Here is a 16,779-nt window from a genome sequence, read left to right on the forward strand (position 1 = left end):
ATGAATTACACCTCTACCCCGATATAACGTGGTCCGTGGGAGCCAAAAAATCTTATTGCGTTACAGGTGAAACCGTGTTATATCGAACTTGCTTTGATCCACCGGAGCGCGCAGCTTCTCCCCTGGAGCACTGCTTTACCGCGTTGTATCGGGTCGCGTTATATCGGGGTAGAGGTGTAATTGGTTCATGTGAAATAGGGAGGTTACTTTGGGAATGAATTTCAGATGTGCCCTGAGAGTAAGCTCATCTCAAAAGAATACTGTGTATGGGGGATGTGCCATCAGAGCCACTATTTCTCCTATTCTCCTGGTAGAGATGATCGCTATCAGGAAGGCCATTTTCATTGAGAGGTACATTAGCAAACAGATGGCCATGGGTTTGAAGGGAGGCCTAGTCAGTCCTTTCAGTACCAGGTTTAGGTTCCATGTGGAAGTACAAAGTTAAGGTGGTGGGAAGAGGATTATTATACCCTAGAGGAACCTTTTAGTAGTTGAGTGTGACAGCACCAAGTATCCCTCTCCTGGTTGATGGAAGGCTGTTATAACCGTTAGGTGGACTCAGAGAACTCAGAGATAGCCCCAGTTTTTTTTAGTGCATAGTCTAGGGTACATGGAAGAGTCAAGGATGCGGGGAGATTTGTTGGGAAGCACACCAAATCCAAAACCTGGACTATTTTTGCAGGTAGGTACGTTGTGTCAAGGACTTTCTACTGTGTAATAATACCTCTTGCGCCTCTTTTGAACAGGAGCTTTCTAGGTGTTTGAACTAAGAAGGAGCCATGCCTTGAAGTGGAGAACCCCAAAGTTGGGATGCAGATTATATCCTCTGTCCTGGGAGAGAGATCAGCAGGCACATTACGAGCTATGACAGGTAAGGGTACCAGTTCTGTCTCGGCCAAGTAGGAGCGATCAGAATGACATGTGCACTGTCTCTTTTTATTTTCAGCAGGACTTTCACTAGTAGGGGAAAAGGAGGAAAGGTGTAAAGGAAGTCCAGGGGAAGAGGAGAGCATCGCTCAAGGTGTGTTTTCCTATTCTCACTCTGGAGCAGTAGCGTGGACATTATTCAGGTAAGTGGTGAACAAGTCTGTGGTCAGCGTCACCCATCACCTGAATAGATTGTGAAGTACGACTAGGTCTAGCTCCCACTCGTGGTCATGTGGGAATTTGTGACAGGCTGTCCACTATGGAATGCTGTGTGCCTGGAAGGTAGGCTGCTGACAGTGTGACATCATGGGAGATAAACCAGTTCCATAGTCTCATTGCTACCATACAAAGGGAGGATGACTTGGTTCCCCCTTGTCGATTTATGTAGTATATGCAACTATGTTCTCCATTAGAATTCTTGTGTGTGATCCTTTGATCAACTGCAGGAAGTGGGTGCAGGTGTTCCCAACCTCTCTGACCTTGAGGAGATTGATGTGAAGGGAGATCTCCGTGGGTGACCACTTGCCTTATGTGTTGAGGTCATTTAGATGTGCACCCCATCCTATGAGCAATACATCAGCGGTGGGAAGAACTAAAGGGTGAGGTTGTGAGAAGGGAATCCCTCTGCAAAGGTTGGCTGGGCCTTTCCACCAGTTTAAGGAGTTTTTGATCCTGGAGGGTAGTGACAGGGGTTTCTCTAACCTGTCCCTGTGGTCTGTAAACTGAGCTGAACCCCATCTGAAGCCATCGAATGTGAAGCCTGGCATATGGTATCACCGCTGTGCTCGATGCCATATGCCCCAAGAGTTGGAGAAGTGTCTGGTTGATCTTTGTGGGCTTCTTTGTACGGCCTCTATGAGTGTGACCAAGAAGAGAAATCTGTGTTGAGGTAGCAGAGCTCTGGCTTGTAGCGAGTTAAAGTCTGTGCCTATGAATTCCAGGCACAGTACTGGAATAAAGGTTGACTTCTGGGCGTTGATCTGCAGAACCAATTCTGTAAACAGGCACACTGTAGTTTTGGTGAGAATCTCTAGGAGAGATGGGGCTCTGAAGAGACAATCATCCAGATAAGGGTAAACCATGATCCCTTGGGAGCATAAGTGCATGACTATTACTGAGAGAACCTTGGAAAATACTCTCAGGGCTGATGATAGTACAAAGCGGAGCACTGTGTATTGGTAGTGGTTTTGTCCTAGAGTGAATTTGAGAAATCGTCTGTGAGATATGAAAGTAGGCGTCCAGAAGATCGACGGCGAAAACCAATCTCCCTGTTCTGACACTGGAATGACTGTTGCTAGAGCAACCATCTTGAATTTTTGAGCTTTGACAAACTTGTTGAGAGCTCTGAGTTCTAGTATGGGTCTCCGGCCTCCCCTCCTCTTGGGTATTAAGAAATACCGAGAGTAGAACCCTTTGCCTTGTAGATGTTGAGGTACCTATTCTATGGCTTGTAACTGAAGGAGGCAATCTATCTCTTGTACTAGTAAACTCTCGTGAGAAGGGTCCCCGAATAAGGATGGGGAAGGGTGTTGTGGAGGGGGTAGGGAGGTAAAATGGATGGAGTACCCAGTGGGAACGATCTCTAAGACCCATTGATCCAATATTGTGCATTCCCAGGCATTGCAAAATAATGCTAATTGGTGGCCCAATGGGTGTAAAAGCACTGGTCAGCTATAGTAATTGGGGGGGCTTGGTCCATCGATGCTGCAACTAGCCTGTCAAAATTGGTGTTTGGATGTAGACAGCTGGGACAAGGAAGATTGTGATCCAAATGGTTTATGCCTAGAAAATTAACTTTCCTTTCTCTGAAGTTCGTACGGGCTTTGAGCTGGATATTGGAATGTGCATAGTCTATACAAGGACTGGGGACTAAATCTCCATTTTTGTCCTGGTGTGTAGATGCCCAGCAAACAGAGGGCAAACACAAAGTATGAAGGGAGGCCATCAGTATTTTCTTAGAAGAGCTTTGTGCTGTCAAAAGGAAGATCTTCAACAGTTGACTGTACCTCCTTTGAGAAGCCCAACAAATGGAGCCATGACGCTCATCGCATCACCATTGCGGAGATGAACATAGCCACTGTGTCGGCTGCGTCAAGGGAAGATTGCAGTGTTGTCTTTGCTGACCCTCCTGGATAATGGCCTGAAATTGGTCACAATGTGACTCCGGCAGCTGTTCAATAAAATCATTCCGTTTTGAATAATTTATATAATTATATTTCACTGTGAGGGCTTGGTATTTGGCTATACAGAATCAAAGCGTGGCCAAGGATTATGCTTTTCTTCCAAAAAGGTCCAGGTGCTTCCAGTCCCTATCGTAGGGAATGGACCTCATCTGGCATTGGCAGCCACAGGCATTGACTGCCATGGGATTTGACAGGGTCCACCACAATGAAGTTGGGTGGAGGGTGGGAGAAGAGGAATTCAGATTCCTTAGCTGGGACATATTTTTTGTTTGCCTGCTTGCAGGTAGGTGCTACCAACGCTGGGGTTTGCCAGATGATCCTTGCCAGGTCCAAGATGGCTTCATTAATAGAAAGGGTGATCTTTGAGGAAGAGGATGAATAGAAAATGTCAAGGAGATGATGGTGGGTGTCCTTGACTTCTTCCAGTGGTATTTGGAGAGTGTCTGCAACGGTCTTTGCCAAATCCTGGAAGAGACAAAAGTCATCAGCCAGAGATGGTGGGGAAGGTATGACAGATTCACCCAGGGAGGAAGAGGATATGGTCCGTGGGGATACTTCTTCCTCGGTACTGCCTCCATGTTCCTCCGTGATGTCTTTTGGAGGTGCCGAAGCTGCAGATGTTGCGGCCAAGGGGATGTGCCTCGAGGATTCTCGGGCGAGGCTCAAAGCTTGAGAGGCATGCTAGTGATATGCCGCCCAAGGGTCCTATTATGGCCACTAGGGTGGTGGTGGCATAAAAACCAGTGGTGGTTCCCATGGATGGCCATTCCAAGATGGCGGAGGTGGGGCCATCTGAGGGTATATTCTAGACCCCTGCTGATGTTGGGCACCATACAGAGCCTGAGAGGAGTACTGTGACGCCTCCTCCTCTGGCTCACTGTCTTACCCTTCACTAAAGGGCGGGGGAGCATGGCATGGCAGCGGGGATGATTCCCATGCTAGGCGGATCTCCACACTGAGCCTCCTGATACTGAGAAGTAGGGACTCTGGTATGTCCAATATGTGGAGGTCTCTGGAGTGGTGGAATTCCACCGGTACCAAGGGCGGTACTGGGGGAGATGGTGACCTTGAATGTACTGGTCATTCCTGTGCCAGATGAGGTGTTGATGATGGTACTGATACAGACTTGTGTATCGGGAGTGCCTTTTCAGTGCAGTCCTGTCCCTCAGTGCTGATGACTGTACCCATCAGGTCCATGGGCATGTCAATGGTACTAGCTGCTGTTGTTTCTGTGAGCCGTGGATACTAGACTGGGAAGGTCTCAGTGCTGACCGTACTGAAGATACTAAGCATGATGAGGATTGGTTACAGCTATTTTGGGGCTCACTATGGCGGCTTCCTGCCTTCTTCTTTGATGATGTGTGGGAAGGGTCATCAGCTTGCTTCTTCAACCCACAGCCTTTAGATGTAGAAGACTGTGGGGAAGACTCGCGTCTGCCAGGTGACTTGTGGTGCAGATCCTGAGAGGATCAGAGAGCTGCCTCCATGAAAATAATCTTCTATCGGAGCTCTCTATCCTTATGTGAAAATGGCCTGAGCTGCTGGCAGAGACCACGTCTGGTGGATGTAGCTTTCCCCAAGGCAGCGAATGCACTGGGAATGCTTGTCTGCAATAGGAATTGCCTTCTTGTAAGTAAGGAACTTCTTGAAGCCCGGTGAACCAGGCATACCCCATAAGGGAAAGGTCCCCAAGAAGGAAGAAAAGCGCGTGGGGAGAGGGGTGTTAAAGTATTTTTAATTTTAATTTTTTATTTTACTTTAAGAGAAAAATGGGGTCTAGAAAAAACTACAACTGCACTAAGAGACAGACTAACTATATAAATGGAAATAGAAAGTACTATTCCTAATGAACTGCGAATAGCTCTGTCTCTAACCAGGGGCAGTTGAGAAGGAACTGAGGGGGTTAGCCCACGCATGCTGATTAGCCTTGTTGCATAGCCCGAGGAGAGACAGTGCATGTGCAGGCATAGCGGATGCTGCTATCAGCAGCTCAGGGATGCAAACACAGTGGGGCACCCTTAGTGACACTACTTGAAGAAGAATGTTGCATTTCCATTGTACTGGTAACCCCAAGCAATAAGGAAAGTGCCCAAGCGTCTCTGCACCTCTGTATTTGTATATCCTATGGATCTGACCTCACGAGCAGGGGACAATCCTGCACCAGAAAAGTCAGTGACAAAGCTCCAATTAACTTTCAGTGGTACAGGCCCAGACCTCCATAAATCACTAGCCCCCTTCCAGATCAAGTAGCTACTAATACTTGCAGATATTCTAGCTTGTAACATGGATATGCTGAAGATTTTGTTCCTCAGCCTCATGCCACTGGAGCACATTTTTCCTATGAGCTAGACTGTACTTCCATTTTATGATTTGGTCCACTATTTGAAATTTAGTCCTAGATCCTTATCACATGGAGGGTACTGATGCATTGCGGCCGTGAGTGATCCCGTAAACAAAGGAGAATTCTACCACTCAAAAGGGGATTTTTTTTTTTTGGGATATCAATATACTACACTGAAAAAAGTATATTCTGCCATTTTCTCAGTCCATAATCTGATTTAAGCCTTCTTGATATTATGTACATTTGATTGCATGATTTATTGATGTTTGAAAAGGAGATGCATACATTGCATTAACCTTTTTAATAAGCACATTTGTATATACATCTTAGTGGCTCATAGTATGGAATAGCACAATGACAACTGACACTCAGATACCACAGCAATGGGCAAACATAAAATAACTAGATAGAGAGAAAACTGATTTCAGAGTCAATAAGGCTTATTGAATTATTTGGATATATTTGTAAAAATCTTGTGACCTACTTTTATATGACTTTTAAAAGACTTATTTAATGCTGTACTTCATTTTTGGTACTGGTTTGGACGTATGAGATGCTGAGGTCAACTCTTCTGAGTTGTCTAACCATCACCTCATTACTTCAAAGCATTGCTTTCAATATTAAACCAGTTTTTTAAAAAAGAAAAAGGAATCAGGCAAATATGAAACTAAATCCATAACTTGACTCGTGCAGAGGTACAAATACGCACAAATACAGTGTATAATCCTCATTCAAGTAAATCTTCCACTGGTTTTAACAGGAGTTTTCTCTAAGTAAGGAATCCAGAGTCAGGCACCATGTGTGCTTCAAGTCTTAGGTGTGAGAATGAGTTAAGGATGAAGATTCCCTTATTTCTGTGGGTTTAAGTTGAAGATTTATGGATTGCCTAAACAGAATTTGCACCAGTTTCACTTAAATAGCTTTAAAAACAATTTAAACTGTTAAAATAGCTCACCCTGTGTGGCCACTCATACGGTTAAAACCTGGATTGTATCCATTTATCAGCTTGCACATGGAAATTATAGTTGCAAATTAAACCAATATAAACCAGGGTTTAAACCAACATTATAATCTCAACACAGAAAAGCTATAATATTAACTACTGGCATGTCTAAACTACAGCTGATATAGCCCCAGCGCCATAGCTGTGCCACTGTAGCACAATGATGTAGATGCTTCCTTCCTACATCGATGGAAGGGGTTTTTCCATCGATGTAGTGACTCCACCTCTTGGAGAGGTGGTAGCAAGGCTGATGATAGAAGAATTCTTCTATCAACTTAGCAGCATCTACATTGTGGGTTAGGTTGACTTAACTACAGCATTTTGGACGTGAACATTTTCACACCCTGAGCAACATAGCTAAGTTGATCTAATTTTTAAGTGTAGACCAATCCTAAAGCAGTTTAAATATCACACCTTTAGCTAAACTGGTACACTTAGTGTGTAGACCAGGCCTTAAGGGCTGTCACTTGCCATTGCCTTGTACTCTGATATTTACACCAGCACAAAATGGGCACAAGATGTTACCTACTCAGAATTCTACACTCATGTTGTTGGGTGCATTTTACAACTACTTTACACTAGTGTAAATGACTACACAAGGTGCAAGGCAGTGGAAAAACTGGTACATAATATTACTTTAGCATTTTGTGGATGAAAACTAGTTTGTCAACACATAAATTATATTCTTAAGGGCCTGATACTGTAAATCAGTATCCTCTCCTGTCATCTGTGATCACCTATGCATAACTGTATTTTCTTAATATTTTATTTAACTTCACAAATACCTACAGTATAGTAAAAGCAAAACATTTTACTTCTGAATTTGTGTTGGTTGCAGTGATGACTCCATGACATCCATGGGAATTTCAGGCTATATTTCCATCATAATCTATTGGGTCGCGAGAGTAGTAGCATTAAAAGGCAGAATCCAATTTTCTGTTTCTTTGGTATTCTTTGCATTGCCTATTCTGGCCCAGTGACTCTACAGCATGCCAGACCTATAGTACTACTATAAAGTATTACCTATAGTAGTCATTGATTATTCAGAGGAATGGTTGAAAAGAAAGGCTTATAGTTGTACATTTTAATAAGAGAGTGTGTGTGTGTTTAAATCTGTCATAGGATCAAATTCAGCTAAATGTGGGAGAGTGCCTGGCATTGCCCTAGCAAACCCTCCATAGCCTGTTCTAAATGAAGCTAATGGACTCTGAAGTGAGTCCATCTCTTCCTCCTTGGCTGAAAGTTGCTTCGGTGTTGGTTCTTAAGATTGCAACTATGCAAAGCGGAGAGAAATGACAGCTGAGATCTTTCCATGTGAATTGAAAAAGGGTCAGGAGAAGGGGGTAAATAATTGTTTCCGTTATTTATTTTAAATTTCTCTAACAAAAGGACTATGAAACAATTAACCACTATTTGTTGTAATGTTCTGTGCTTTCCTCTACTATGTAGCTTTGGAATGAATTATAACCAATGTACAGTAATACTTAAAAAAATGTCAACTTAAAAATCACATTCCTGTCTTGAAATTAAAAAACAAAAGCAAAAACAAAACACACAAGTAACTCAAAAGACTACTACAATTGAAATAAATAAATCATTGATTTTTCAGGGTTATTTTGTGCATTTAGAGCACTTTGTGAACAGTCAGTTTTACTGTTTTCTCTGTGAAGTTTGTTTCTCAGTTTCCCATGATGTTTCAAAGGGTATTTCACATAGGAACAGGGAAGAGAGAAATATTTATAAAACATGAAATTGTGAAGAACCATAAAAATTAGCAGGGGAACTCCAGGGCACAAATAGCATCTGAAATTACTTTTAATTCTTGTTTTTAAAATGATTAGATTTCGAGTTGATTGTGTCATTTTAATTTTTTTGCTCAACATTCACAGATTTAATGTACAATATGTTTACTTACTGTCCACTGCTTAGCTTCTCTCTGATGGTGGAAAAGTCCATAGGTTTTTTAATAACCTTCTTATAACCAGGAACAAGTTTCAAGTTTACAGGAAGTAGAAAAGGCCATGCATCTTCATGAGTTTCCAATTCAGACAGGATCATGCTGAATAAAACAAGGTTTTAAATCAATACCTTCAGCTGTTGGCTCGTTTGCACAGGATGTACACTGTCATGTACATTCGCAACATATTGTCACTCTAACTTTACTAGGGATAGCATAATATTGTCATGTATAGTGCATAATGCACTCAATAAGTAACATTTCTCATTAATGCTCAGTTTATCATTTATATCTCTTTGAAGCAGTGGTTCTCAAACTATTGTACTGATGACCCCTTTCACATAGCAAGCCTCTGAGTGTGACCCTCCTTATAAATTAAAAACACTTTTTATATATTTAAAACCATTGTAAATGCTGGAGGCAAAGCGGAGTTTGGGGTGGAGGCTGACAGTTCGCGACCCCCCCCATAATAACCGCTGAGGGGGTTCCGATCCCCAGTTTAAGAACCCCTGCTTTAAAGCTAGTTCTCCAGGAAGAAATTCAAATTATTTTTTCAAACAGAATACAATGTATCCATGTAAATTTTCCACAGGGTGATCTTTAACATAGCTCATTTATGTCTATGCAAATCAAACAAGTGCTATTAACTTTCTAAAACAGTTTAAAGGCTTAATTATGCTACTTGCCAATGAGAGCGAACCAGCAAGGGAAAAAGGTGCACCACAGGAATGGTGGGGCCCTTTGGCATGTGCTGGGCATCCGGATTTCCTACACCTTTAGAAAGTTGTAGTCAACACTTCTCTCCTCAGTGTCCCCCTGCCAGCTCTTTTTAGCACACAGGAGAAAAGGGGGTAGGATTTCATAGCTACACCCCACCTTGCTACGCTCTCATGAGGACACAAGTGTTGCAACAGGTAGCTTTAGCTGGGTACTCCCACCACATACACTTGCAGTCTGGAATGGCTGTAATCAAATTATTACTGCCTCCTGTGTGGGGCACCACAGGGAATAGGTCTCTGTGCTCTCTCTACTACAAGCACACTAACAGAGCAGCAGGTACTATTTGGCTTCAAACAAATATCTCACAAAAGACAGGCAGACAGTACCTGCATATAGCCAGGTCCTTGGATTCATCTCTTTTAGGTTTCTTCGTAGGAGTGAAGCTTTCTTGTTTTAATTGGTTAGAAATATTTTCATCTATTTTTCTTTTTTTGGAGTCTGTTTTTCCTCTTTTTAAAGAACTGCTAGTAGTTGCAGAGTCTTCATCCTCCGTATCTCCTGTTAAAGACAATTTCCTGCCTCTCTTTTGTTCGTTACTTTTTTTCCCTTTGATTTGAAGTTTTTTTATTTTTAGGGTTTGACCACTTGCCTACAATAGAGAGAATCCAAGTATGTAACAAAACATAACTAGATTACACAGAAGTTTGTATTATTTGTCAACAGAAAACCCATGAAGGTCTGACACACTAAACAGTATCAAAATACAATCACTGCATTTAATATGACAAACAGAGAACAGATAGATCACTTAATTCTTTTTGATCTCTAAAGGTCATAGACTGTATAATTCGTAGGCCAATATTTTCAGAAGTGACTAGGAATTCTGGGTCCTCAATTTAGAACACTATAGAGGCATGTGATTTCCAGAAGATATTGAACAACCATGCTCTAAAAACCAGGCCATTTTATGGCATCTTAAAGTTGAGCACATAAAAGCTAAGGCAAAAAAATATCACTAGTCTCTTTGGAAAAATCTTGGCTACAATCTTAATTCAAAAGTCCATTGGAATTCTTTAAAAGGCTAAGAAAAAAGAAAAGGAGTACCTGTGGCACCTCAGACACTAACAAATTTATTTGAGCATAAGCTTTCGTGAGCTACAGCTCACTTCATTGGATGCATGCAGTAGAAAATACAGGGGGGAGATTTTATAGACACAGAGAACATGAAACAATGGGCGTTACCATACACACTGTAATAAGAGTGATCAGGTAAGGTGACCTATTACCAGCAGGAGAGAAGGAAAAAAAAAAACCTTTTGTAGTGATAATCAAGGTGGGCCATTTCCAAGAACGTGTGAGGAACAGTAGGGGGGAAAAATAAATATGGGGAAATAGTTTTACTTTGTGTAATGACACATCCACTCCCAGTCTTTATTCAAGCCTAATTTAATGGTGTCCAGTTTGCAAATGAATTCCAGTTTAGCAGTCTCTCGTTAGAGTCTGTTTTTGAAGTTTTTTTTGTTGTGATATTGTGACTTTTAGATCTGTAATCGAGTGACCAGAGAGATTGTATGTATATATATATATATATATATATATATATATATATATATAATGGGCAAAAAAAAAATTTCAGACTACATATTCAAAAAGATTAAAAGGCTGGTGAAGTAATGGTCTTCCTCTAAATGGCTTTGGTACAACCACACCTGGAATACTGCATTTGTTTCTGACCAATACTACTGGAAAGACATTGAACATTGTAGAAGATAAAGATTTTTATTTAAAGGTCAGTAGACAAGGAATTGATTGCTTTATGCAGAAAGATTAGAAGAGTTAAATATGTATAGTGTGGCAAAGACAACTAAGGGAGAACAGAAAGGAAGTCTACAAATACATGAATGCTATAAACAATATGGAGGGAAGGAAAATACATACATACATATATAAGCATAATGGGATGAAAATAAGAAAGTAAACATGGTAGGCTAAAAAGCTGAAAGCTTCCTGACAGCAAGATGTATGAGGCATTGGAAAAATGTGCTAAAAGAGGTGACGGCCCTATCACTGGAATTTAAAACTAGACTGGACAAAACACTAGATTTTGTATTAAGACACTATAAAAATATCTAAATATAGACAGGAACTGGAAGGGAAAGGACTGAATGATTGAATAGGTCTTTTCCATCTCTACTGTCTAATTCTAACAGCTCCTTTCTTGATTAAAGACTCCAAAAGCCTAGTTTAGTCTTAATACCAGGATGCAGGAGGTCTAGAAAATAGACTAACAATTTAGTAGATTAATTACAGTGAAATTCCACAATCAGACAAAGGGATTCATTCAGAGGACCATATCGTCTTCATGCAAAATGCAAGGGACAATGAAATGAAAATGCCTGCATCTTACTACCTTTTAAAGATCAATCTTATTGCAAGACTGAAAGCTAAACTGAGAAGACCATGGGGAGAATCACAATCTTTCAAGGATGATGAACAGAATGTAAAAAACAGCCCACATCTGAATAGAGGAAGACAGATATGCAAAAGCCTTTTAAAAAGGAGCCATAGCAGGTTGAGAAAACAAGAAGTGTCCAGCAAGCCTATGCTGAAAGGGGAACATCAACAGATTTATAGATTGCATTCATGAAGTTTCATTTAGCTGCCTAAGCAATGATAATGAACTCCAAAATGTCCCTTATTTGATAAGACGAGGGTCCAAGGATATCTCTAAATGAAAAATCTCAACTAAACATTATACAGATATTTCCTGATGAGTCTGTAAACAGGGTTTGGGTATTGAGAGCACCAAAAAACCCCATTACATCTGGATTCTCACTCTAATCTTAACAGAGATTTCCTAAATCTAGAGGTCAAAGTTTTCCTAAACTGATCCAACCAACTATTCTCTAGCCAATGTGTTATAAAATTAAGATATCAAAATAAAAACTATGTACTAATGTCAAAATAAAAACTATGTACTAAAAATCGTTGCGTTACACACACCTTAGATAATTTAAACAAGAGTTTTAAAAATCAGATTTAGATTTCATAATATTTCTGTTTGTTGACTTTCTATACTTCATTCATCTTTATTTAGTAAATTTTGCTCCTTGTTTCTCAAGCACTAACAAAACGCTATTATATTCTGGGGCAAATACTAAAAAAATGTTTAAATACACCCAAAACCAATTTTATAGGCACTTTAAAACACAATTTTCTAACATTTGTGTTAGATTTTGTAAAATGTTATTTTATTTTTTCAGTCCCCTACTTGTGGTCTAGTGTTCACATCTGATTGTATTTTATTTATTACCAGGATACAAGCAATAATGATGCTGGAGGCCTTTTTTGATATCTGGGTTCTCTGTTTAGTCTAAAAAACTATATGTTACACAAAAATAAAAGGAGTACTTGTGGCACCTTAAAGACTAACAAATTTATTTGAGCATAAGCTTTCGTGAGCTACAGCTCACTTCATCGAATGCATCCGATGAAGTGAGCTGTAGCTCACGAAAGCTTATGCTCTAATAAATTTGTTAGTCTCTAAGGTGCCACAAGTACTCCTTTTCTTTTTGCGAATACAGACTAACATGGTTGCTACTCTGAAACCTGTCAATATGTTACACATTTTTTCAGAGTATGATTATGCAGATTTCATTACTTACTGTAAATAGTTGTATCATTTGCCTATCTATGGCATGAATGTTAAACACATTGCTTAAGCATTTTGGTCCTGATAAAGCTGGAAGGGCTGAAATTTTTGCACCATTTGTATAAGATGCAGAGAATATGAATGAATTATATGAGGAGAAAAAACTGGTGGCAGAATTCCTTATCTTTAAAAACAGAATACTGCAAAGGTTTATAAATGACTGTGAATTTTCTATACTATTACCACACAGTGGTTTCTATTTTTTCTTGTTTTAGATATAGGGAAGTACTCTAGTATCATACACACATACCTGTATGTGGCAATTGTTGCAAAATGCTGACTTAATGGTGACCCTATTGGAGGGTCCTTCAGATGACAAGTTAATTGAAGAGTCATGGGAATGGATCAAATGTCCTCACTTAAGGCCTGAACATGTGAAGTGCTGTTTACCCTCAACTTGCAATTAAATTAATGGGAGCTATGAGGGCTTAGTGCCTTCTTTGTCACTTGCTTCCTCATAGGGTCCGGCCTTCAGTAAAGTTAATGGCAGTTTTGCCTGAGTAAGCCCTATTTGAACTTGGTCAAACTGATATCCCTTAAACACTTACTTTATCTGGAATTAATCTACAGAGGTAGCAAGTCAATGTCAACATTTGCCATCAGTTGCCACACTGCCTAGATAAAAGTGTTTCCCTATACTTACAATACAAAATAAATGTGGTATTACCATTACATATGTTGACGTTACATTTGTAAATGTATTGCAGGCATGCATTTTTATCTTTATAAAACTTGTTGGCTGAACATTCATAATAAAGCAGACGTTTTATAACAAAACACGCAATTAGCTGAAAGTTGCCCAGTTTCCGTTTTTGTTACAGGGAAAAATTTATGAAGTTTTCAGCAAATCTGTATTGAGCTTTAACCTAGACTGCCTGGATTGATTTACAGTTTAAGGTATCTACAAAAACAACAAGGAGTCCAGTGGCACCTTAAAGACCAACAGATTTATTTGGGCATAAGCTTGCATTGCATCTGAAGAAGTGGATTTTTTTACCCACAAAAGCTTATGCCCAAATAAAACTGTTAGTCTTTAAGGTGCCACCGGACTCCTTGTTGTTTTTGTAGATACAGACTAACACAGCTACCCCCTGCTACTTGACAGTTTAAGGTAGACATCATGATAAATTTGGTGGGTTTACAGAATTTTAGACCCAAAACCAGCAAATCTGGGAGTCTTTTCTGAGTTGCCCCTTTAATTTCTGGTTTCCTTTATACCCAAATGTTTCAATAATTTGGGAAGGTGGAAGGAAACCCATGATAAAAAGATACAGGGTGCTTTATACAGCATAACACTGTCTATGGTAAAGCACCATTTAAGGGACACTATTAAAAGGAAGTGGTGAATTCTCCATCTCTTCACCTCTTCAATTCAAGACTGCATGCCTTTCTGGAAGATATACTTTAGTCAAACACAAGCTATGCTTTAGTCATACAAGTTTTGCGGCTGAATTCTGGGGGAAGAGTGAAATTTAATAGGCTGTGATATACAGGAGGTGAAACAAGCTGATCTAATGGTCCCTTCTGGCCTTATGCTCTATGAAACTATTAAATTAAAATAAACTCAGTTTTTAAAAAATGAGTTAAAAGTATCTTCAGGTACTACAATTGTCCTGGAATTCCCCCCTTTCCCTGTATTGACTATTTTTGTGGCTTTACATTTCCATTTTCCTTTTTTAAAAAAGATAGGGTTTCTCTCCCTTATTGCTGCATGAAACACCCATGGAAACTAAAATGCAAACTGATTGAATATAGCGAGAGAAAGAGCCAAACTGATTGTTAAAGTGTTATGAAATACACATACAGAGTAATTATACAGCAACCTTAGGTGTTACGTGTAACAATAAAAGGTGAAAGATTTGTCTGAGAGAAATATAATCTTTGATTAGCACTATATGAGAATGATGGAAGTGACACACTAACATCATAATACTACAACATTTCTGTATGAAACATTTGTCTGTCAACAGTTATATCAACTTTGTTTGAAAGGTGAATGAAAAAAACTTATTTTAAAATAGAGAAAAAGATGCTTAGGATATCAAATTTGTAGCAGCCTATGTTTAAATGCAAAATTACTGATGAGTACAATTAAAAACAAAGTAGCTGAAAGTCATATCCTTTGCCAACACCTTTATTAAGACTTTGTTCTTCTCTTGCAACTCTTGAAAGCATCCCTAACAGTTACCCAAGCCAGTATAAGGCATGCAGATTGCTGCTCTACTTTAGATGTTTGTCAAGTTGTCAGCAATTGCTGGAGAAGCACAGAACTCTGAAGTCAGGTACTGGAGGGTCAAAAACACTTCAATTCATCTTTAAGATTAATATTACCTTTGCTATGCAGGCAGGACAAAACCAGTCACCCTCTGGTATAGTAGTGATCTTCGGTCTATGGCAGTATGTATGACAGCCTTTGTCACAGCCATCACAAAGAAGCAGAAGTTCCTCATTATCTCCCTTTCGACATATTTGGCAGTACTACAATACATGAAAAATCGCTTTAATTCAATAAGCCTCCCTTAAAAAATGTTCCTGAAATGCCATACATTCAGCACTGGAAGATATTTTCCGTATTATCTTACATACGTACAGAACCCACAGCTATACATGTATATAAATCTATGTATTTCTATAATTCTCTCTCTCACGTATATGGATAACTACGTAACAGGTTGTGGTTGCACTGGGATATCTGCATGGCTCGTGTACAGTGTGAGGAATTACGCCAAAGGCGAAATGCTTACACATTACACACTTGAAAAACACATCTACTTTTTAACACTGATCTCAAAGCATACAAAGCAATTAATACCTTTTATATTTGATTAAATGCTGCAGAGGTATTGGATAACCACAAAAACCATTGATAGCACATATGCTATCTCAGGGACTCTCTCTCCACTTATGCCCTATGGTGGAAGTCACAATCAATTAGAATGCTCTTGTTGTCTGTCCCCAGGCTTGAAATCCTAGTGCTAGAAAGCAGGGCATCCTTAGATCCCTCTGTTCTGGAATTTACTCTCTTATAATCTGCCAATGCCAAGATTGGCAGCCTTTAAGATGCAGCAAGACGCATCTGTTTAGTCTCACTTTGGATTTTTCATCTGGTTCAGTAGCTGGTAGGGCATTCACTGTCTGCAGATAGGGCACAGCACTTATGGGAACTGATCTTCTGTATGACTAGGCATTGGCTAATAATTGTTGGTTTTTCAGTGTGTAGGAAATTTAATCAATTTTAATTTTACATAAAAACAAGTTCACATGAAACAAAAGACATGATCAAAATTATTGAATAAAATGCCATCATGAACTATTACTACTATGCAAAAAGAAAGAGTGATGCAAAATCATAATGAAAATCATTTTTTCTTCCTCTGCAAATGCTGTATGTTACCCTTTTTTAACTTAAGGTTGGCCTTATACTGGGCATATGACTAAGAGTATGTAAGCAGAGCTTTATTTAAAAAATGAATAAATTTAAAAGTAGGTCAGTAATATGACAATTATTTGATGAAGTGAGCTGGGTAGAAAAAGAATGAGACACCGCATCCCTAAGGTTTGTGGGGCAAAACAGTCTGAAATTTTTCTTTTGCATATCTTAATTGCAAGATCTAGTATGTTATATGGTTTGTAAGATGTAAGTAATTACATTTTAAAATTAGGTTTCAGAAATTAGTATACTATTTTAGGAAAATAATCAGAAAGGGCCTGATCCAAATCCCATGGAACTCAATGGGAAAAATTAATAGGCTTTGGAGGAGCTCCTAAATTAACTTAATACTAGCACTAAAATAATTCCAATTCATTATTAATTTTTCCACAGACTACAGGAAATCATGATGCCTTTATATCTCTGGAGTTGTTTCTCATTACAACTTTTTCTTTGTTTTGTTAAAGTCTTAGTAAGTCCATTGCAAAAATGCACACTAGCAACAA

The 16,779-nt window shown here is 39.5% G+C and overlaps 1 protein-coding gene across 1 annotated transcript in view; it reads right to left on the reverse strand.

Annotated features, from left to right (window-relative positions):
• The window catches only part of BAZ2B (bromodomain adjacent to zinc finger domain 2B), a 181,806-nt gene that overhangs the window by 3,258 nt on the left and 161,769 nt on the right, over window positions 1-16,779 (reverse strand). The window contains 3 exon segments of the mRNA XM_038422039.2: window positions 8,370-8,513; window positions 9,518-9,780; window positions 15,175-15,321. Of these exon segments, the coding sequence (XP_038277967.1) occupies window positions 8,370-8,513; window positions 9,518-9,780; window positions 15,175-15,321 (554 nt within the window).

This window comes from Dermochelys coriacea, chromosome 11 (genome assembly GCF_009764565.3).
Source record: "Dermochelys coriacea isolate rDerCor1 chromosome 11, rDerCor1.pri.v4, whole genome shotgun sequence".
Classification (NCBI taxonomy): domain Eukaryota; kingdom Metazoa; phylum Chordata; order Testudines; family Dermochelyidae; genus Dermochelys; species Dermochelys coriacea.